The following is a 24,062-nucleotide window of genomic DNA, read 5'->3' on the forward strand; positions in this document are numbered from 1 at the left end:
CTAGAATTTACATACAACATCAGTAAGGATAAAATATCATACCTGGACATTTTATTATATAAGAATATACAGAATAATATTTTTATATCACACATTTTTAGGAAGCCTAATTATTCAAATTCCCTGTTACATTTGCAAAGCTCCCACCCTTTCACTCAGAAAAAGGCTGTTATAAAGGGATGGTTGGTGAGGGCTGCACTCATAATATCCCAACAGGCCCATTTCAAGGAAGAATGCCTGATTTTGAGGGGGATATTATTGAAGAGACAATATCCTGTAGTTTTGGTGGCTGAAATGATATTGGAGGTAACTTAAAAGAGGAGCAGTGGCCATTTTTCTCCTTTTCTGAATCATGGGAATGCTAATACTGAAGGGAATATATTAGGCCATCTACCTCAAGGGAACCTGTTTTCCCAAAAGGCAGATAGGAATTATTGTACTAAATCCTTTATTACCACATTTAATGTGGATAGCAGATATATTAAATGTATATTAAATAAAAATTGGAATATTTCACAAGAAGACAAGTGTTTAGGTGAAAAAGTGGGGGTTAGACCAATTTTAGTCTATAAAAGAGATAGGAATTTGAAGAATATATTTGAAAGACCGACTAGAATTATTTGTAATAAACCCACTGTGAATATACGTGGAAGATGCAATTTTTGTAAATATATCCAACTGAGTGAATCGTGTAATATTAAGGGGAAGACATTCTATTTAAAATGGAAATATAATTGAGAAAGTGGGGGATTAGTATATGTTGCCATTTACCAATATTATTCAAGTTTTTACACAAGTAAAATTGAGCATAAGCTTCGGGAAGGTATATATGAACATGTATATGATATAAGAAAAGTAAAAAATACAAATGCAGTATATAAATATTTTAAAGAAATCGATGGGCATTCTTTTAAATTTTCAGTTTTGGAAAAGGTTGAGAAGAATGTCGGGAGTGGCCCTTGGGTGTTCATTTTAGAGTAAAGGGAATTATTTTAGAAAATCTATTGGAATGCATATACTTGGCCAGGATTAAATGAAACAGTACTGCAGTGGTGGTGCTGCGGTAGCATTGTTGCCTCACAGTAAGACGTTGTCCTGTTCGATTCTCAGCTAGAGTGTCTTCTGTGTGGAGACATGCGTGAATGGGCATACCTTCATTGAAGGTTGTGCATCAGGGCTGGCAACTCGGCACATAAAAAAAAAATCTACTGCCAATCATTAGCGGACTGGAGTTCTGCTGTGGTGACCCCTAACCGGGAAAAGCCGAAAGACACAACAACATCATTGTTAAAAATAAAAGCACTCCAAAAGTAGTATGTGTCTATTCCATTTTATAATGTTGCCTTTTTTATTGTTACTATACAAGGATTTATTAATGAGTATTTAAGTAATACATGGAAGTGAATTCTAGATTTTCAGCAGTGACAGAATTTATCAGTTCATTAGTCGGTTGGATCATCCATTCATATTTCTTTCTGTTGGTATGGACATTTATGCATTTTTTTGTGGTTTGTTTATGGATTATTTTAATAATGGTTTTTAAACAATATATTTTAAGAATGTAAGCATGGATTTTATCTTTGTTTTTTTTTAATTTAACTCTGTGTGACATAGCTAAATAAGCTGATCACATGACTATTTAGGATTATTTAAATCAGCTGATTGTTTTTAAGTATTGTCTGATGAAGTCTCCAGGTAGCAGGACAAAAGCACTTATTTTGTATATATTTTTACCATGTACATTAAAGAATTTTTTTGATATAGAAGACCGGAGCAATTTGGTGGTTTTCATGTTTGTAGCAGTTTGTTTGAGTTTCATTCAGTGACTGAAGTAGTGAAGTGTAGTAAGATGATGGCGTGAGTCTTTCTCTACATTAAAGAATTCTCCTGAAAATGTAATGCAATAATTATCGGTTGATGGTTGGTGGTCAGAATAGCTTTATGTACATGTTTTGTGTATCATTATTTGCCCTGCTAGCAGAAGAGAAAGAGAGTCATTGATTTCATAGTGGTACTCCTTCAGCTTATGATTCTGGCTTATTGAGGACATTATCGGTATTCCATTACTCCATACACTTGGATTAAGGTAATACTTATAGATAAGGAATAATAAAATAATAAGAAGATTTTTTTGGCACTCCATACCCTCCCCTAGAAATGTTTGCATTCATTGTGAGTATACGATTTTGGGATACTTTTGTGCAGTAATATTGCCATTTGTTATTCTGAGCTCTGTGACCTTGATTTGCAGAATGGAAATATATTTTTTGTAATAGTTATGCTTTCTTGTGCAATAACAAAGTATTTGATCGAACATAACTTTATTATGTGATTACATATATCCTTTTCATTGGATGAAATATAATGTCTATGGTATGTATTTTAGCCTAGGTATTAATAAATGTAGTAAGGAATGGGGTGGCTTGTGGTAGGGTTGGAAGAGGAGCAAATTATACCTCCCTGTGTTCAGTGAGAATCTGTCAGTGTGTACCTGCATAAACCAGGAATAAGGTGTGTGTTTTCTTGCTGGTATGCCCCCTTGTTTATTAATTTAAAATCTGTTTCAAATGGCAGTTGAAAGAAATACATGAACTGAAAATGTGGAAAAGTGCCTCAGTCTTTCTGTTATCAAGAATATCACATAGGAGTCTTACAGTGAAAAAGGAAGACCAAGTAGAAATGTATCAGACAGCATTACCTTGGCTAAAATACTGACCAATGAAATACAATTTTTCAATTAATTTAAAGTTAAACTAGAAGTGCCCAAAGCTTTTATCCTCTTGCACTATAAATAGGCAACACTATTTTTAAGGGAACTTGGACAAAGAATCATAATTTCCAGACATGATAACGTGAAAACTTTGGATGCCTTTTGTAGTTTTGCTGAAAGGCAGGGCACAAAGGTTTCCCCAGTGAACTCAAGATCTGTGCTTAATAGAAGAAATTAGATAATTTCAGTCGGTGGAAATATAACCATACACAGGCATATAAAACAGTGCATAAATCCCTCAACAGAGCCTGAAATGCATACTAATTGCTACATTTAATGTTGTCTCTAAGATCTGGAAGTTAGATGCAGTTACCCTCTTGCATAATCATAAGCCTGTTTCCTTTCATTTTAAATACCTTAGCTACAGTAGCCCAGTCCATTCAACATTTTGTACAAAATTGATATTCAGCTTGATACTCTGATCTGTAAAGCCATGCTGCGTATTATTATGGACCTCATAAATAAGGACATAGGCAATCTCCAAGCACTTTACCCCATCCAGTTTGGATCATCAAGGGCAGAGTTTGCCTGCTGAATCTGACTGACTGTTTTGGGACTGTCACCAAGGCCCTGGATGAGGGAAAGTCAGTACACACACAGCTTACCTTGACTTGGCCAAAGCCTTTGACACATTCCCCCACTGGGACATCTACTGTTTGGCATCTACTTCTCAGAGCTCCAGGCAAAGACAAAAGGCCTGTGGCTGACCAAGTGTGTAGATGAATGTACGTTGGGTGCTGTCATTGACTCCCCAAATTATGTCAACATACTACAAGAGGATCTCACAGCAACAAATGGCTGGTGCCAAAGTCATGGCCTTAAGTTAAATGCATAAAAATTGTAGTATCATAACATTTGGCAAAAACACAGCTCCTACTGATTACGACATTAATGGCATCCCCCTAACACACACAACCTGTGGTGACAGACCTGGGTACACAGGTTAACAACAATCTCACATTTGACCATCATGTAATGGCAGTTCTCATAAAAAGCTTTTTACTTGGTTCATCTCATAAGAAAAGGGATTGCATCCAAAAAAAGGAGGTTACTGCCTCTCTGTACTCTTCCCTCATTAGGCCAATAATTGAGTACAACACCCTGTTTGGTATGTATCTCTCCAAACACCTGCACCAGTTGGAAAGGTCACAGAAATACCTCATAAAAAGAACCCATGGTCTCCAGCACCTGTCTTATGTGGATAGGCTCAAATCATTATCACTCTACTCAGTTTCATGCAGATTGGATAGAGGTGATCTGTGTCTCACCTAGAAAGGCAATCTTGGACCCTGCCCTACTAGAGATGCTCTATATCTGTAAGTCTAACTCCTCATACATTACCTGCTCAGAAGGCCTAAATCTAATATGCGACATTAGCAAAACATGCTGGAGAGACAGGTTTGTCTCCCAGAGGCTGCTCCATCTAGACTTCCCATACACGTCAAAGAGTATGTTGCTGTCTTTCTTCAAGTGCAGCCTTAATGAGTGGATAGGAAACCACAAGTTTCTCCCAAGCGTTCCACCTGTGTCTCTCATTGACAGGGGTGACAGGTGCTGACTGAGGTCTTTTTTGGGGATAAACTCTTGGCTAGGCTTGTAAGGGCCCCAGGGCCATTAGCCTAGTAACTTCCCACGATCCTATGATCCAATGATAAATGCACTGGCACTGATTTATCACCTTACAATAATGACCAAATAGTTTGGCAGTTCAACACTACATACTAAACTGCATTAAGGTCAAAGGCCAATTACAACACAGACTTCATATCTAAGAGAATGATCTGAATCCTGCCCATAAATCCAAATGCTTTTTAAACAATTGTGGATGATGTGATTGATGGATGGTTATAGGGAATTTATTCTACTTATAGACCATTGATTGTGATATATATCTGGATTTTGAAAAGTTCTGTACCTTCCTACTTCATAATTATAATGTTCTCCTCTAATATTTTTACATGTTTGTCAACTCTAAACTCAAATGCAAACATAATTCATTATTCGAAAGGGCTTCATATACTAAGCATAATTTGCATCACAAATACTTATAGCTAACAGAAAGAGTCCCAGATTTTATAATCTGGAGGCCTAAGAGTCTCCCATGATCTCTGGGATTCTCTTAGTGAACTTTTGCTGTATGCCCGCAACTAATAAATCACATTAACTGAACATACAGAGCAATGTATTATATTTAATAATAGGTTGAAAGTATATTATTTACAGTTTTGCTAAGAATTCGTTGTTCTTTATGTCGAAGATTCCTAAAAATTAATCCCACAACTTTAGTTGTCTTTATTTTTGTTTTCTGAACATGTTTTCTAAAACTTAGGTTATTACTAACAGTTACACCCATATTCTTATACTCCATAATGACCTGTACTTTAATATGTCCCATGGTGACACACACATTTACTTTACCAAAATATAAAACATCACTTTTCTCTGTGTTAACTTTCAAACCATTGTGTTTTAATCATAAAGCTACCTGGTACATGTGCTGGCTAAAATGATCAATATCTTCTGAAATAGTAACCAAACATCCCATTTTTATGTCATCAGCATATTTAGCCATCGGAAATGTTGGATTTAATGGAAAAGAACAATATTAAACAACAAAGGGCACAGAACTGAGCCCTGTTGAACACCGTTGTTCACATATGCCCAATTTGAGGTATACTTCTATATTTTTACCATTTGTAAGCTGCCGTTAAACCAATTTTTGACCCAGTGTAACAGATAAAGGTTAACTGAGTGCTTACTCATTGCATCTATAATAATATGATGTGCAATCCAATCAAAAGCCTTAGATAAATCCATATAAACAACCACTGTAGACAAGCCTGACTCTAATACCAAAAAAAAATGGTTCATAAAAGTTGACCAAATTAGTGAAGGTTGAATGGATCCTCATAAAACCATGCTAAGTAATATCCATTAAGCTTCTCTGGAGTGCAATAGTTACCAATAATTGTAGTAAGACAAATAGTTCTATAGTTGGTAATATTATCCATGGGCCCTCCTTTTTGAATAGGTATAATATCCACAAACTTTCCAACTAAATAGTACATAACCCTGTCATAGCATAATAATTTTGGAAATGTATTTACTACAAACAACCCAGTATGAGCCTGTAAGATTATTAAGGCCATTCCATAATCTTGCCTTATATAATCCTAGAAAGACCCAGTGACTATACACAATATTCAAGACCTTTCAGTTTAGAATGCACACACACATAGATATAAATATCACAGTTGCAGTCAATTGCTACTCCCTGTGTGCCAGTCCTACTCAGTTTAATTTGGCATATGGTCTTTTTTGGCCATAGATCTTGTGCAGCATAAAGCAAAATTTTCCAAATATGGTACATATTATATAACTCAATGCATGCACATGCCTGACTACTGATCCAATGAAGATTGAAAAGCAGAATTTCAGACTAATTAAATCATGTAATCCCTTCAATAGCTTCTTGCTAGTTAATTGCAATTTCTAACAAAACTTGGGAATGCTGAACTAATCCAACAAGAAGATGGAAGAATTCCAATTAGTTTATATACCTGATATTACCCAAAGTAAGAAATAGTGTAATCATCAGTAGATAGGCATGTAGCATAGTAAAAAATTATATGTCATTCAACACTTCACAAAATATGTCTATATGTGTGTCAGTGTTACATAATCAAGGGTCTGTGTTACATAATCGAACCACAATTTGCTGAAACTCTTTTCGTAGAGACGAAAACAGTGAATGTTCAATAAACAAATGTTCAACTCAGTGAAAAATACCACAGGGAAAGGAACCACTTTGCCACCTTATGAATGCCACACACACTGCAGTATGTCAAACCCACCCAGTTGGGGGGCTGTGACCACCACACATCCCAATGTGGGGGGGGGCTGCACCCCCCCTCATCCCCCTAACTATATATACCAACTCCGAGATAGCACTACAATGGGGAAAAGGGCAGTTTCCTAAAAGTGGTCAACTGCTCCCTTTCACTCTAGAATTTTTTGCTGATTTGAACTTTCCTTTACTGAACGTTCGTTCTTTTCATCTCTGCAAAAAGAGTTTCAGTTAAGTGTGGGTTCATTATGTGAAGTAGACCTCTATAAATACATGTATCTTTGAATGTGGTTCATTTTATATGTTTTTGCTCTCTTTTATGTATTCTTGTTTTCCTGTGTCTTTTATGTATAATTACTCTATTATATTATGTTCACTGCTCAACTATAGGCCCAGGTCATGGCTGAAAATGGCCAATAGACCAACCTACTTACCTGGATAGCAAATTGAATATAGATAGACACCTACTTACATGAATAGATACACTGTATAGACAGACAAAAAATAATTAAATAATGCAATACTACGAGTCCAATATCTGTTAGCATCACATTGTCTGATTACATTTAATTCTCGTGAACATCAAAATTAGAAATACATTGCTGTTAATTATGCATTCTTAGTACTTCTCCGATTTCTGCAAATCTTAATATTGATTTAATGTCAGATCAATGTGAGAAATACCCTTAGATATGAACAGATGTATATAATGTTGTATAAACATACCAACATGTTTTTGTTGCACTGTATATGAGGTAGGCTTAGGAATACTGGCAGACTGATTTGGTGGGTGAGCTGTAGCAGAGTATAATAGAATCTAATCACTTACTCCTGCAGCATTTCATTTGCATAATACACTTACAAATATCACTGGAATAAAAAGGGGTACAACTAAACAGTCAGCATTTCAAAGCAAAGTCAGACAGTTCACTACATAGTCTAGAATATATAGAATATTTTTAAGTGAATGTCTAATCTTCTTTTATTATATAGAGCCTTTATTTTCATTTTGAAACAGTCAAAGTGGTCTGTGAGGATTGAAAAGAAGTGTGCAATAAATCAGATTTGCTACTGATGTCACCTTGTGTAAGTGCAATAAATGCTCCTGCCATAGAAAAGAATTAGTATTGACAGACATAAATATTTATATTACTGTGTTGCTAAGTGCTACTACAATCCATCATGACCTTTTAGCTTGCTCCTTCCCTAAGTAGTAAAAGCTATTCGGTACATAGGGTTAGTAAAATAAAAACATTCTTCAATATGCAAAAACAGTAGTATAACAGACAAAGCATTAAACATTTTCACTCTTACCTGCCTTCTGACATGTATATTTGCTTCCACTGGCATATTATAAGCACTCCTGATCAAGTTTTTAGCAATAAAATAATAATACACTGAAATAATTGACAGTGGAATGATGTAAAATATCAAGAAAGATGCCATTGAGTGGATTTTTGGATGCAGGTCATCAGAGTGTGGGTATGGTGCACAGCTAAAAAATGTTTTGTTTGTTCCTTTGTCATAGAATGGATGCATGTCTGAGAAGACTGCTTCAGGAACGGCAAGTAGCATAGATAAAATCCAGATAAGCGCAGCTCTGAGACAAATCTTCAGCAGGGCATTAGACGTCTGAATATCCATCGGCCTAACAATGGCTTTGTACCTGAAGGGAGTGAAAACATAACAGACTCAGCACAGAAAATTGTGAAAAACAGTTTAATTAGAAACTATTCACACACTGTCTTGTCCATCTATATACACACAACCCTCATTTCCCATTTTTACAGATAGGTTGCGATGTCACATTAATACTATCATTTATAATCAATGAAATCCCATTGTCACTCACCTCACACTAAAAAAAGATTTCAAATATATAGGTCTGCAACAAAGAAGTTACACACAGCAGTTTAATGAAGAGGAAATCAGTATTTAGAACAGTTTGCTAAAATATATTAATATAACTTATTATAGTGGAGCTTATTTTTTTGGAAATGGATCAACATGCTGGACACAGAAAAAAAAATTTAAACCAAATAAATACATGGCAGGCAAACTATGCTTGCCACAAACACTGGACTGACAAACTAATACTATTTATCACTCGTCTTGGTTTAAAATTGAAGACAAACAGGCTGGGTAGTTTGTTTATATGCTTTACTACACAGAAACATATTAGGATGGATAGCAGCAGTACAAAATATAAAAGACCTGATTAACTGACAAGATTCACAGACATGCATGCTTACATCTCAAGAGCTTACTACAAAATGGCAGTCAAGCTCGCACGTACTCAGTATTTATACACTTGTGCAAGCTTGCGGAAAGCTTCTAATGATATACATACATATTGATCTACATTCTCCCTCTTCAATGAATTGCCCACAATAAAATGACATTTGGAGAAGACATGCAATTGTATAGACACTAAAAAACAAACAACACTTATGTCCTTATGTTCAAGTTGCCATGTATCTGGAACATGGTCTGTAAATGCGACCTGATCTAGTGATATAGCAATCAGAACTGGGTTTAGCAACAGGGACAGTCATTGGTGAACAAACAGATTCTGGAGTTATGGGATTCTTCTCAGGGACAGAGATATTTACTGGAACATCCTCTGTAACTGGAACGCAGGATAAGTCACTATGAGATTTAGTCTTTCTTGCCGGAATGGACACCGGGACCAAATGTTTCTGATTCCACCTAAATTCTACTCCTTGTGATTCCACAATGTACAATCTCAGCTCTGGACATACACTTTTCATAACACCAATCCAATGAAAAACCTTGGACGTCTGCATTCTCACTGCCTCCCCTTCTCGTAATAGATTGAGTGGTTTGCTGGTCTTATCATAACAGGACTTCTGGGATAAGCAATTCTTCAACAGATGGGTTTTCCCTGCTCTGTTGTTCTTAAGACATGAAACCAATAGATTATTGTTGATTGGTAGTGTGGTTCTGGTTTGTCTCAACAGAAGTCTCTGCGCAGGTGAACCAAGATATTTATCATGAGGAATATTTCTGAGATTCAAGAGAGTCAAGAAAACATTACTATTGTCTATTTCAAGTTCTCTAGTAATTGTTTCGCACTTTGAACTGTACGTACTGCCAAACCATTTGACTGTGGATACTCAGGGCTACTTGTAACATGAGTAAGGTCTCTCTCTTCAGCAAAGCTCTTAAACTGCTTGCTTGTAAACTGTGTACTATTGTCAGAAATAACTTTGTGAGGACTACCATGAACTGCAAAATGATGCTTTAACTTAGCAATGACAATACTGGATGCTAGATTAGGATCTAGGTCAATCCTGAACCAATATGAATAAGCGTAAACTAACAACAAGTCATTTTGACCATTCCATTTGAAAATGTCCGTAGCTACTGTCAACAAAGGCAGTTCAGGAATCTGGTTTAGCTGAAGTGCTGCTTTCTATTGATATGGCTTAGTACTATTACATACAGGACAATATGAAAGTACTCTCTGAATATCCCTTGACATAGAAGGCCAAAATACTAGACCTGTTGCCATTCTTTTGGCATAATCAGCTCCTGTGTGGCCACTATGAGAAATAGTAATACTATGTTGTTGCAAGGATTTTGGAATGATTACTTTTGGACCTTTCATGATGATAACATTGTCAAACAAAATCTCATCTCCTCTCATCTCATCATGTATTACCTGGATGGCAGCAGGCATCCCGGTAATACACTCCCCCAGCTGATACTGGTCAAATGGTGTAAGCCAAGCCATTTTAAATTCTGTCTGCATTATAGGCTTTCTTTCCCAGGCCAGCCTCCTGTAGTAAATTACTATAAGGCTTACAGTACAGGGTGTCCTCAGACTCTGAAAAAACTGAGCTGCTAATGCTTTCCCCCTCTCAGCATTTTAAGCCCGATTTTAAACATTTGCAGTTTACTGACTGACCTGATTATTACTGCATCACTGATTGTTTTTTAGTGCCATTTTTTTTCAGTCCTAGTGGTGGGTATAGCCCCACTCCATTTGCCCTCGCTGCACTTGTGCTTACTTCGCTCCTCTACCCTACCCCATTCCCAACCACCCCAATTACAATTTCCTTTATACCAACCACTCCCTCTCCTTCCTGTCTCAACCTCCATTCTCAAACTACTTCCTGCCAAGACCACACCCTTCCAAACTGATGTCACTCTTACTTTATATTACTTCCTAACCTTCACTTTTCTACTTACTTCCCTACCCCTCTACACATGCTCAAATCATGCAACACCTCCTTAGCCCTACCACACTCCTAATTATTCTCTCTGCCGCAACCTCCTATCACTCCCACCTGGCCAACCCACTCCTTCTCTCTCTATACATACAATATATTTCCAACTACTCCCTCTTTTACTATTTCCCCAACTTTATTTAACTTCTCCAGCATGTCTACACAAACTCTCTATACTCCATATTCTTAAACCTACTTACAAATTTAAACCAAAGCTTTATTAACTCCACTTCTCTTCTCCCAAAAAACTTACTCTGTTCTGGGGACATCCATCCCAAGCCAGGCCACTCCTCCTCTCTCCACACCCAAACACCCCTCAACATCAATCCCACCCCCTCCTATCCATACACTTCTCCCCACCTACAGCCTCACATACAAAACATATCCCTATTTAAATACCTAACTATATAGTCACTAAATATTCTGAGCCTAATAAACAAAATCACGGACCCCCATACATGGATAGCTCATACTACCCCTCACATTCTTTCCTTATCAGAAACGTAGCTCAAGCCACATATTACTAATAGTAAAATACTCCCATCAGGCTACAACATCTTTCACTCTGATAGAGTCCCCAAAAATAGGAGGTGGTGTAGCCATCCTCTACTCCAACAGCTTAAACCTCTCACCCCTACACTCCCATATTCCTGACATCTACCCAGCCAAACTTATCATCTTAAACTGCCACTTGAATCCTCATAAAAAAATTTCTGTTGCTTCCATCTATCTCCCTCCTGGAAACAATCTTCCCATCCCAGAGAGCATCCTATCCTGGTTCTCCCTCACCATACCATATGAAACATTTATCCTAGCAGATGTCAACATAGACTGGTCCAAACTTACTACTGACTCTCCTCAACACTGTATCGACCTACATGGTTTCCAACAAATCTCATCTCCCACCTGCTTCCATAAAAACTCCTCATCTAGCTCTACAATTGACTTGATTTTTACCAACACCCCTCACCACTACCACAACCCCTACCTTACCAGACTCCCTTAGTGACCATCTCCCTACCTCTGTCTTAAGATACTCTTCCCAAACCCCACCTGATTAAATATTGCCATAAACTATCCAATTTTGATATCTCCAAATTCAAGTCTATTATTTCTAGTACAGACTGGTCCATCCTTATTAATATTTTGGATTCTCTAACTCCCTCTAGGAAGATCAGAATAAAATCAAATAATGTTCCATGGCTTTCCAAGGAAACTAGGTCCCTTATGCAAAAAAGAGACAGTGCTTGGAAAGTCTGGACCAAAACAAAACAACTTCCCCTACTACTCAAATTTAGACAACCAATTAATCTTACTAAAAACAAACTACAAATGACAAAAAGTCCTACTATAGCTCTGCTCAGCGCAATAGCAAATCCAACCCTCAAAAATGTTGGTCTACTCTGAACAAAATTCTATCTCCAGTAGTCCCTCTAACCCCTCCCCTTACCCAAATAAATCTCCTCAGGAAACCACTAACTTCCTCAATAAACACTTCATTGACACCATCCAGAATCTTATACCCTCTAACTCTAACTCTGCTTCAGTACCTACCCCTCCCAACCCTCCAATCACAACTCCCTTTTCCTTCCACCCTGTTCCCACTTTGTACATCAAATCTCTTCTTCTTAAGCTCAAACCCAGCTCTCCCTCCACTGATACCCCCTTCCTTCCTCAAACTAGCTGCTGAATCTATTGCTTACCCTATAGCTATACTAATTAACAGATCAGTCCTTGAATCCACCATTCCCGGCCCATGGAAATCCTTCTTCATTATTCCCCTACATAAAGATGGAAACTCAACAGACCCTGCTAACTACCAACCCATTGCCATTCTTTCCCCTCTCTCTAAAATCCTAAAAAAATGCATTCATACACAGCTTCTCAACTACCTCCTCCAGCACAACCTACTCTCTCGCACAAAACATGTTATTTGCTCCAACCACAGCACAACTACTGCCCTCCTCTCTTTCACTCACACTATCGCTGAGGCTTTTGACAACAATAAACTCATATCCTGTCTCTTCCTTGACCTTTGCAAAGTTTTTGATATGATCTTATATCCTTTACTGCTATCTAAACTTGCCAATCTCAAACTATCTCCCACCTCCCTAGCTTGGTTCTGTAGCTACCTATCCAGTAGGCAGCAATCCGTTAAATGGCTCTCATCCTCCTTACAATTCCTCCCTGTCTCAACTGGAGTACCTCAAGGTTCCATCTTGGGTCCCCTTCTGTTTAATGTCTTCACCAATGATCTTTTCACATCTTGCAAAAAATCTTCCCTTATTCAATATGCAGATGACTCTACACTCATCTCTGTCTCAAACAGTATCTCTGAGCTCCATACCCTAACCCAACAGCCTTTATATCCACTGAAAAATGGCTGTCTGACTACCTACTTATCCTTAACCCAAAAAAGACTAAACTCTTACTCTTCCTCCCCTGTTTTCTTACTCAACATAAAACCACCTTTGCTATCAAATCTTACAACAACACAATTATCCAACCCGATACCCACACTAAACTCCTTAGGGTCATCATTGATGATGAATTAAAATTTAACCTGCACATAATCCAATGTATAAAAAAGACACATCAGAAACTAGGGCTACTGTATCGGAACAAAACATTTCGACCCCCCAACTCTAGACTCACCCTAGAACAAGCACTCCTCCCTCCCTCCTATATGCTGCCCCAGTTCTCATCAACATTCAGGCCACAACCCTGAAAAACTCCAACAAACTTACCACAAAATAGCTAAATTCATAACTAACTCTCCATACAATGCACATCACTGTATTTCATTAAATTCTCTCCGATGACTAGAACTCCACCAACAACTGTAGCTATCACAATTTCAAATGTTACACTCTATTCTCTACAAACCATCACTCTATCCATCTCTTCCTTCCTTGATCTCTACCTATACTCCATCTCAGACCCTCCATACCTCTAACCAGAAGCTACTGGACATCTACCAACCTAAAAAAAAATGTAGGCAAAACATTATACAAACACTCTGTTGCCCATGCTTGGAACAAGCTTCCCTTACACATACGTTCCATTACTCACTCCTTACACTTTAAAAATGAACTAAATTTCATCTTCTCAACTCCATGACCTTCCCCTGCCATGACCCAACATAACCTCCTTACACCCATTCACTTATCTAGGTACCTCACTGCCCTGTTCTTGCACCACTCCTTGTTGGGTGGCATATATTGATCTCCTTCTAATGATGATGATGCACAAAAAAAATGTCTTTGTATACATTTACTGTCTCTGTATATACATTATTGTGTTCTTTTTTGACTTATGCCTGCTCTCTACTATGTCTTTTACATTTGTAAAGTATATTATTTCTTTTACTTTTGCTATATAATCAATGTATATAATTTTCTTGTCTATTATAGCCACATACACTTAATAATTGTTTGAATTGTGATGCACTGTTTACTGCCTATTAATGGAGCTTTTCTCCTTGGGTCTCCCCTGAAAATGGCCCCCAAGACCAGTAGGACCAACCCGGTTAACAAATATCAATAAATAAATAAATAAATAAAATCTCTGTAAGGAAAATAAGATTACAGATCTACTGGTAAGCAAGATTGCTTTGACGGCCATCCTTGACTGATAAAGAGGTTTCGCTTCTAAAAAACTGGATCTGTGGCTGTATGACTTCTAAGCTCATCAAAATATGTGGTAGAAAAAAATTCTCACTTTCCTGACTACAAAATCAAGCTTCTCATTTTCATGCTGTTCAAAGGTATTTCTGGGCAATCTTGACAATGTATCAGTAAGATAAAGAAGTTTGCCTTTTGTGCAGACATTACTGAAATTATACTTTTGCAATTTGAGCATCATGCATTGCAGTCTAGCTGGTGCTGTATGCATAGGTTTTCTCAAAATAACGACTAGAGGTCAGTGATCTGTTTCAATTTGGATAGGTCTACCATAAATATAATCATGGAACTTTGAACATGCAAACACAACTGCCAAGAGTTCACATATTGCATTTCAGTATGGTTTAGAGATCTGAACACATAGGCTACTGGTCTACCCTCTTGAAGAATGACTGCACCACCAAAGTTTGAAGCATCACAAGAAAGAATAACTAGTTTGTGAATATCATAGTATCTGACAGTTGGTAGATTAGTAATCCTCTGTTTCAGGACATCAAATGCTCTTTGGTGTCGCTCTGACCATGACGATACATCTTTGTGTGTCAGCTCTCTAAGTGGTGCTGAAAATTGGCGTAAGTCTAGAATGATCTTGCCTATGTAGCTAACCATGCCAAGAAAATGTTGTAGGGCTTGCATATTGCCTGGAGATGGCATCTTGAGAATAGCAGTTTGGTTGGAAGGACCTGGTCGTAAACCTGAATTGGTAAATAAATGACCAACATAAGTAATTTCTCATAGCCTGAACTTGCACTTCTGAGGATTCAGATTAAGATTCACTTCACGTGCTCTTTCCAGAACTTTCTTGAGGTTTCTACCATGCTCGGCTTGACCATTGCCTCCTACTAAAATATCATCTACTATAACAGCACACGGATACCCAGAAAACATATGTTCCATGGCACGCTGGAAGACTTCACTGGCAGAATTTATCCCAATTAGTATTCTCAAAAATCTGTACCTGCCAAAAGGAGTACTGAAGGTGGTTAGCAATGAAGATTTTCAGTCAAGCAAAATTTGCCAAAATGAACTCTTTGCATCCAAAACAGAAAAAAACAGTAGCATTTGACATAAGAGTAGGGACTTCTTCAGCTGTGCACATTGGATGATTAGGTCTTTTCAGTGCTTTGTTTAAATCTTGTGGGTCAATACATATTCTGATATCATCTGAACCTTTGTTATCAGCTACCACCATGGAAGATATCAATTCAGTAGGTTCATCAAATGGGCAAATCACACCTTGCTGCACCATGTTATCTAGTTCAGCTTTGACTTTATTCTGCATAGCTACCAGCACTTTTTGGGATGGTCTGAGAATTGAGCTGACTTCAGGGTCTAACTTCATGGAGTACAGAATTGGGAGTTTGCTTAGATTGTCTTTAAAAACATCAGCATAGGTAGAAAAAAGAGACTGGGTGAAATTATAATAGGGGTCTTTCAAGTTTACATGGTACACTTCCTTATTATGTGAAAGCAGTCCCATTTTCAAACCATCTCTGAGGCATAATAATGATTGTACTTGCCTTATAACCACATAAAATTGCAAGTCATAGCTGTTCCCAGCAGAGTAACATGAAAACACTACTGTCCCTTTGGTTTGCATTTCTTCACCACCATAAGCAACAGGCCTCACACACTTTGCCAAATCAAACTTTTTACCAGCACATACTCTAGCAAATGTTTCTGCTGACATAACATTGCACTTTGAACTTGTGTCAACTTTGAGCTCTCTGGGTCTCCCATTTAGCCAAACAGTACAAAATACTTCATTCTTTACCCATACATTTATAGCATTGACTGTTTCGTTAAGCACAGACACATCATCATAAAAAGTAGGGTAACAGCTTTCTAATTGATCAACTTATCACTTTGACTGTTCTCCTTTATTAAAAGAATGTGCCTCTTTTGATTTACAAAATCATTGGAAATGGTTCCATGTTTTACATCTGTGGCATCGTTGACCAAAAGCTAAGCACTTTTCTGTTTTAGACACATGATTACCACCACAATTATGACAGTTGACTATGAGGCTAGGGGAGGGTACATGCTTTGAGTTTGCTGGCTTGCTCTTGTGCTTCACTGACACTGTACACACTCTGGAATTTGCTAGAAAACTACGGGGTTTATCAGTGACTGTTGCAGGCATCACACTTGCTGCCATATGCTTGGGCCTGTTTCTTTTAGCCACTTGCTGCATACTATCAACATGAGCACTAGAAGATACTAGAAGCATGCATTTCTCATTTGTAAGCATATCTGTGTGCTTTTCTGTGAGCTCTTATATCTGAGAAATCTCAGTGACCTTATTCAAAGTTAAATCACTGTCATGAAGCAAAATCTTTCTCACAGCATCATCTTTAATACAGCACACACGTCTGTCTTTTATCAACTAACCCCTTAAATCACCAAATCTGCACATTTTAGTTTTATTTCTCAAATCAGTTATATATGCTGCAAAAGTTTCACCAGCCTTTTGATCTCTTGTGTAAAATAAGTGCCTTTCCATTGTAATATTCATTTGGGGGTTAAACATTTCTCTAAATTTACATTTTAATCACTCAGGGTCTTCCCTTGACTAAGTCGATACCACTATATGATGCTTTTCCCCCTCTCCTGCAAATATAGCAGGTGCATACACAAATGAATGGCCTCTTTCTATGGCTTCTGAACCAGCTAAATTAAGCAGAATAAATGCCTTTATATGATCATCTTTATCAGAAAATGCAGCTTGTATGAAAATATTGTACTCTTGCTCAAACACTCTCCAATTCTCTGCAATATTATTATCAAAGACAATCCTTCAGCCATGCCAACAAAGTATACCCAAACATAGTGAATGTATGTCCCTTGTAATTATATACAAACATGAACACACAGTCAGTATTTGTAATAACATGCAAATGCACAATACATTCTTCAAAATACTGTACGTTGTGAAATATGCTTTGAAATGGCTGTATTTTGTAAAATAAATGTACTGTAATACTACACAAACACTTTGTACACTTTGAATATCTCACATAGCTTTAATTAATGCAAAAAAGTAGAACATAGAAGAAAAAATGCTGTTGTTTGCTGTATTTTATACATTTTACGAGTCAGACATTGTTTCAAACATTTTTGTTATTATTTTGAATATTTTATCAATATTATGCAGTTTTGGATATTTCATTTAATTAGAAATTTTTTGAGTGGTCTGAGTGCTTTGTTATATATTTATTGAGTAAGAAATCATTTAAGCAAGTTTTGGTTCCTGAAATTTATTTATTTATTTATTTAAGTTTGATGACCAGGGAAGTCCACTGGGCCATAAAGAGTCCATTTTCAGTGAAGGCCCGGGGAGAAAAGCTCCAAGATATTACAAATTACATGTTACAAAATAAAAGACAAATATTTCAATAGAAGCATTTAGCATTTACAGAAGAAAAGAACAGAAGATCTCTAGTAAGTTAAACAATTAGACATATGGTTTTATCCCTTTGCAGGTTAGGTTAAAATAAACAATTACCTAAAAACACTTTTGTCAATAAGCACTCAGAAATTTAACATCTAAACAGATGGTAAGGTGAGCAGTTAATGATTGGAGAAAGTAGTAGAACATTTAAAATTGAAAGCATAGTATAATAGATAGCTGAGAAGAAATCAGTCAAATAAGTAAGAGAAAGTTTAGGTAGAGAGGCAGTAGTGGTGGTAAGTGGTAATGAAATTCAGAGCAGGGCAGAAAAAAGGGGGAAAGGGGTTTATGTTGGACCTATTTTTGCGAGTTATATGTGCAGTAGGGATGATCCATTCCTCTATATTCCTCCACCATTAACTGAGACCCTCTCGGTCCTGAATCTGGATCCCATCCTGACACCAAGTCTCTCGTCTTGGTTTACAATTGAAAACAAACAGGCGGGGTAGTTCATTTACATCTTTTATTACATAGAAACACATCAGGATGAACAGCAGAAATGCAAAATATAAATGAACTGATTAACTGACAAAACTCACACTCATGCATGCTTACATCTCAACAGCTTACTACAAAATGGCAGTCAGTCTTGCACGTGCTCAGTATTTATGCACTTGTGCAAGCCCATGGAAAGCTTTGTAAAGGCATACATACATATTGATCTACGTCATTTATCATTAATATAGGAAGATCTTTGAGAGGGTAAATCATAACACTTTTATTTGAAAATTGGGTATAAGTCTCTATCTTCAAAAATAGATAAAATGGCAAGCAAATGAAAGGGTCTACATCAGAACATCGAAGTTTTAAAACTTCGAATGTTCTAATATTGACCTGTGTTCAGCGAATGCTAAAAATAGCGAAGCTGTGGAACTAGGGAAAGAATTCGGTTGGCCAGTTCTGTGGCTTCGCGATTTTTAGCTCTGTGGTGGAAAGTTACGGGTCAGGTTCAGTAAGTGTGCGATTGTGTGGACATTAGGGTTAGGGGCGGGGTTAGGTGAGTTAGGGTTAGGAGCGTGTTAAGTGAGTTAGGGTTAGGGTGTGGGTTACGTGAGTGTACAATAGTGATGGACCTTAGGGTTAGGGTTTGGGTTAAGGTAAGTGGATAGATAGTAGTATATGTACAAGTTAGTGTAGGGTTAGTTGTAGGATTTTAAGTGTATATGTGTGGATTGATGTTTTTTAGGTGTGCTTCTGTTGTACGTATGTGTTTCGGAATAGCAAATTTTTTCCTTGGGAAAAAATTTGCTGTTCTGAATGTTCGATATTATGTGGTTTAGCTATTTTAGGTTCGATGAAATAGCGTTCGCTATTTTCATCTTTCGATAGCGTGATATAAATGCAAATGAAAAGCAGGTCAATGAAGACAGATACATTTACTAATGGCCATTTCAAGAAGGTTGTATTTAACTACTAGCAGTTTTCAGTTTTCTGGTTTATGTTTATAAATTAATGCATCTTCAAAATGTTTTTCCCCTAAATTTTTAAATATATTTATTTGTTTTCTGATTGTCAGCCGATCCTCAGTTTCATTTCAGCCATGACCCAGGATGCAAGGGCAAAGGTAAATATATATAGCCAGTTTAGTGTAACCTGTTTACCAGCATGTTTTTGGGAAGCAGAAAGAAACTAAAATGCCCACTCTAAAGCCATGCAGGCACTGGGAGGTCATGCAAACTCTAAGAGACAGTGACTGGAAGATAATTCTGAACCATAGTCACTGATGGAGTAAGGCAGAGATGTTAACAACTGACACAATGTGCTGCCCTATAGTTTGACATATTCTAATGAACATTCCACGAATGATCTGTGAGAGATTCCCTGTAAAACACCACAGATTGTAGTCCTACTTACAAATGAAAATGAACCACTGTCTGTTAGAGTTTGCATGACCTCCTTCTGTCTGCATGGCTTTAGAGTGGGCACTTTAGTTTCTTTCTATTTCCCAAAAGTATGCTGGTAAACAGGTTATTCTAAATTGTCCATACATATCATATTTACCTTTGCCCTTGCAGCCTGGTTCATGACTATAATATCTATTATGCCACATCATTTAAATATGAACATCATACTATTTATTTTAAACTTCATATTCTTTTTTAGGTCTGATGTCACAGTAGCACTAATTTGCAATACACTGTGTTTTGATATTACCATCAAGCTTTAGTCTTCAAAGTATAAATAGTGACACTTTTATTTTAAATTGAATGTTTTGCAGATATTGCCTTTCAGCAATTTCTGATGACCATTTTGGTGTTAACTTGATCCTTCTTCAAAATATCAATATATTTAGATTGCTTTCAGATTGTGTTACACAGTTTCAGTAATTGGCATGAGATACTCATTTTGCGCTATACTTTGAATCAACTAATTGCATTACATGCAAGTTAGCATTTTTGGTTGTGGTTCTTACAACTTAAGAAACTATATTAAATGTTTGTTTAATATTTCATCCAAAACAAGTATCACACGCATAAGTTTGCTGTCAAATGTACAGCAAAAGCACTACAGCTTACCAGATATGTATGCCTACTACTGGTGCGTACCAAAATAGGATAATACATATATATGAAACTATTTCAAATAATTTTGTAGCAAATATCTGTTGTGACTCTAACAACAGAGTTTGTAGTTTTAGGTATAAAGACATTCATGTAACATTAGCTTCACGTAATAAATGTACCTGCATATGATTGTAAATGTGGGTTGTAGCACAAAAGATTTGGTGACAGAAAAGGACTCCATTTTGCTGACATAGATGTGATTCTTACATCTAGTGTAATGCCAATACACTGCAGATATTCTCTGTATATGTACAACATTCCCCATATTGAAACAATTCATAAATCTACTTCAACAAAGTATAATGCAATATAGGTTTATAGGTTCATTGGTGCTTACTGGGTTATTGATCTGTAATGATCTTAAGAAGTCTAAATCTGCATTCCCACTGTAATTTTTATCTCAAAATTTTGTAAAATGAATTTCCAAAGACACGTATAAATTGGGTACTTATATGTTTCCCTTATCCATGAGGGTCAATGGGGCTAAACCCGGGGTTAATTTGTGGTTACCCATCCATATGTCCACACGTCCAAAGTTACATTTAAAAAGAGTAACAGAAGTGCTCTGCCTTATGCATAGGGGAAGCCTATCCCTCTGGCATGTTCTGTTAATCTTGCAAAAAAAATTAAGGTCCCTTGAGCAAGTGTTTCTGATGCCACTGGACGTCTGAATGTGTAGCAGATCTGATAGAACAGGCATTTGTGAGACTCTTTATGTGAGGCAGAGGTTGCCTCTCAGTAGTCTGTTTGCTAACAAGAAGAGAGACAAGACTTTGAGATTGTTTGTGTAGCATTTATGGTTTAGGCCCCTGCTTTTTTTAGTGAAGAAGCATTGTTCTTATTCCAATGGTGACACATTTGGGCAGGTACATATCAAAAGGGGTATTGTACCTACTGATTGGCCTAATGAGTGACAAGTACAGAGGAACAATAATGTTCCTGAATCTGGATGCCACACTTTTCAATATAGGTTTTGTGATGAAAAAGGACTTTCTTTCAATGGAGGATACATTTTAATCAAAGGACAGTTCATCAATCAGCATAGATTCCTAGATCCCTACCTATGGGACTGATTTTCAGTGGTGGTTGTTAAAGTAACATTTACAAGAGGAGTCATGCTTGCAGAAGGATATTATTAAACATCTCTTGGCATTTAATTTTAGTCCACAGTTTTGACACCAGCTATTTGCTTGGGATAGGCATTCTTGGAGGAACATGGTGGAATTCATATTATTTTATTGAATTGTTAAAAGTTTGGACATAATATGATCAAAGCCATATGATTGAAATTTTAACAACACAAAAAAACCTACCTGACAGCTTAAAACAGGGGAGCAAGCCCCCCCTGCACCCCCTGCTCTTTAAATATACCAACTTTGAGATTGCACTACAGTGCAGGAAAGGGAAATCTTCCCATTCCGCACTGTATGGAGATCTCAGTTGAAACGTTTGAACTTTTAAAAGTTCGACAATGGAATATGTATCCACAGGGTGTCCTCTTGGGTAGTTTACGATGGCATTACATCTGAAAACATGGTCAGCCACAAAGCTTTAACATTAGATTTCACCTCTGAGAAACAAATATCACAGAGGAATAGTCCAAGGACTGAAGCCTGGGGTACACTGCAAGTGACAGGTCCTTTGGTTGAGGTATAGCCACTCACCTTAATTTCCTGGGTTCCACAAGAGAGCTAATTTGCTATGTTTTGAATTACATATGGATTTATATTTAGCTTGGATAGTTATATACAATCCTCTCTTAAATCCAAACTGGACTCATGCTACAATAAAGTCACAAAATTTGTAATCAATGCCAACACTCCTCCCACCACTGCATATCACTCCAACGTCTAAACTGGGTAGAACGGCCCAAACATCTAACATATCTGCAACTAACCACAGCTCATAAGTTAATCTATAAGCTTTATAGTTGTCCTGCCCTCTCCTCTCTGTGCACCACGCATCACCCAAATAGACCTCAATAATCAGTCAGTCAGATGCTCCTTAATGTAGCAAAACCTAACCTTTCCACCAGTCAAATGCATTACCCATATGCTATAGCAAAACTATGTAAAGCTCTCCCTCCTTCAATTCTGTCTACTAACAACCCTGAATGCTTTAAGACTTTGCTGAAAGAGCACTTGTTCTCCCATTGGCTATGTAGATGTACCAGCACTGACTGCTTCCAACTTACTAAGTCCAACATGTGCCACCCATTCACACATAGAATACTATATCAGTTACCTACCATATCTTCTATTCACCCTTGATACCTATATAACAATAACTCTAAGGCTATACTTACTTGTACTATATCAGTTACCTCCCATGTCTTCTATTCACCCTTGATACCTATATAACAATAGCTCTAAGGCTATACCTTATGTTCAGTATCTTTAATCTGATGCTCTCCATCTTTCCCTCTCTACTGCAAATCTGCAATACCGTATTGTTCACACATTCGTTGTTATCCCATTTCATTGCAATACTGTATTGTTCATACATTCGCTATTATCCCATCTCATTGTAATACTGTATTGTTCACACATTCACTATTACCCCATCTCATTGCAATACTGTATTGCTCACACATTCGCTATTATCCCATCTCATTGCAATACTGTATTGTTCACACATTCGCTATTATCCCATCTCATTGCAATACCATATTGTTCACACATTCGCTATTATCCCATCTCATTGCAATACTGTATTGTTCACACATTCGCTATTATCCCATCGCATCAATTGTATTCTTGTCTGGCTTGCATACTTAAAAGCTAACATCTGTATAACTAGTATTATCTATTTTATTGTATCACCTATTCTGTAATGTAGTGTTCTGTACCATCACCGCTTGATTTTTGTATTTTGATTCTGTAGCTTTATCATGTTTTGTTTTTTGTAGCTTTTCTCCCAAGGCCTCAACTGAAAACAGGCTCACCCTGGACCAGTGCACCTTCCAATAAACAAATGCAAATAAATAAATAAATAATAAATCTATGATACGCAATGAGGGATGGTGCCGAACGCCTTTGTGAGGTCTAGATATGTGGAATCTGCTAATTTGCCCTCATCCATTGCTGCAGTTTCTGCAAACAAGTTAATAAGGTTAAGTAGTCAGGAACTGCGCTTCAGAAATGAAAGAACATCTCTGATTATGATTCATGTTTTGGCCCCATCACTGGCAATTTTTTATTTGATTTTCAGGTAAATTACTGGGATTAAAGTAGTCAATGATGCTAAACATTAGAGTTAAATATTTATTGTCCTGAAAATTTATGTTGAAGCAGACCCATTTGTTCTATTAGCTTTTTAAGTAAATTAGAGCAATATTTAAAAACTGCCAATAATTTTGTTCCTTTCTACCCCCTTTATTTTTGGATTTGGCCAAATTTTCAAGCAAAGTAAAGAAGTAAATGGCATGCGGCTGTCTAACAGGGCTCATCAAGTGCTTTACCAGGTTTCATAGCAAAGTACTTCCTGCTCCTGTA

General features: G+C 37.1%; 1 protein-coding gene across 2 annotated transcripts in view; it reads right to left on the reverse strand.

Moving 5' to 3' along the window:
* The window catches only part of GRPR (gastrin releasing peptide receptor), a 1,477,698-nt gene that overhangs the window by 691,649 nt on the left and 761,987 nt on the right, over positions 1 to 24,062 (reverse strand). For both annotated transcript variants that reach the window (XM_044073126.1, XR_006365124.1), the window contains exon 2: positions 7,932 to 8,283. In XM_044073126.1, the coding sequence (XP_043929061.1) occupies positions 7,932 to 8,283 (352 nt within the window). The remainder of the gene's footprint in view (positions 1 to 7,931; positions 8,284 to 24,062) is intronic.

Source organism: Protopterus annectens, chromosome 5.part1 (genome assembly GCF_019279795.1).
Source record: "Protopterus annectens isolate FY-2018-M chromosome 5.part1, PAN1.0, whole genome shotgun sequence".
Lineage (NCBI taxonomy): Eukaryota > Metazoa > Chordata > Ceratodontiformes > Protopteridae > Protopterus > Protopterus annectens.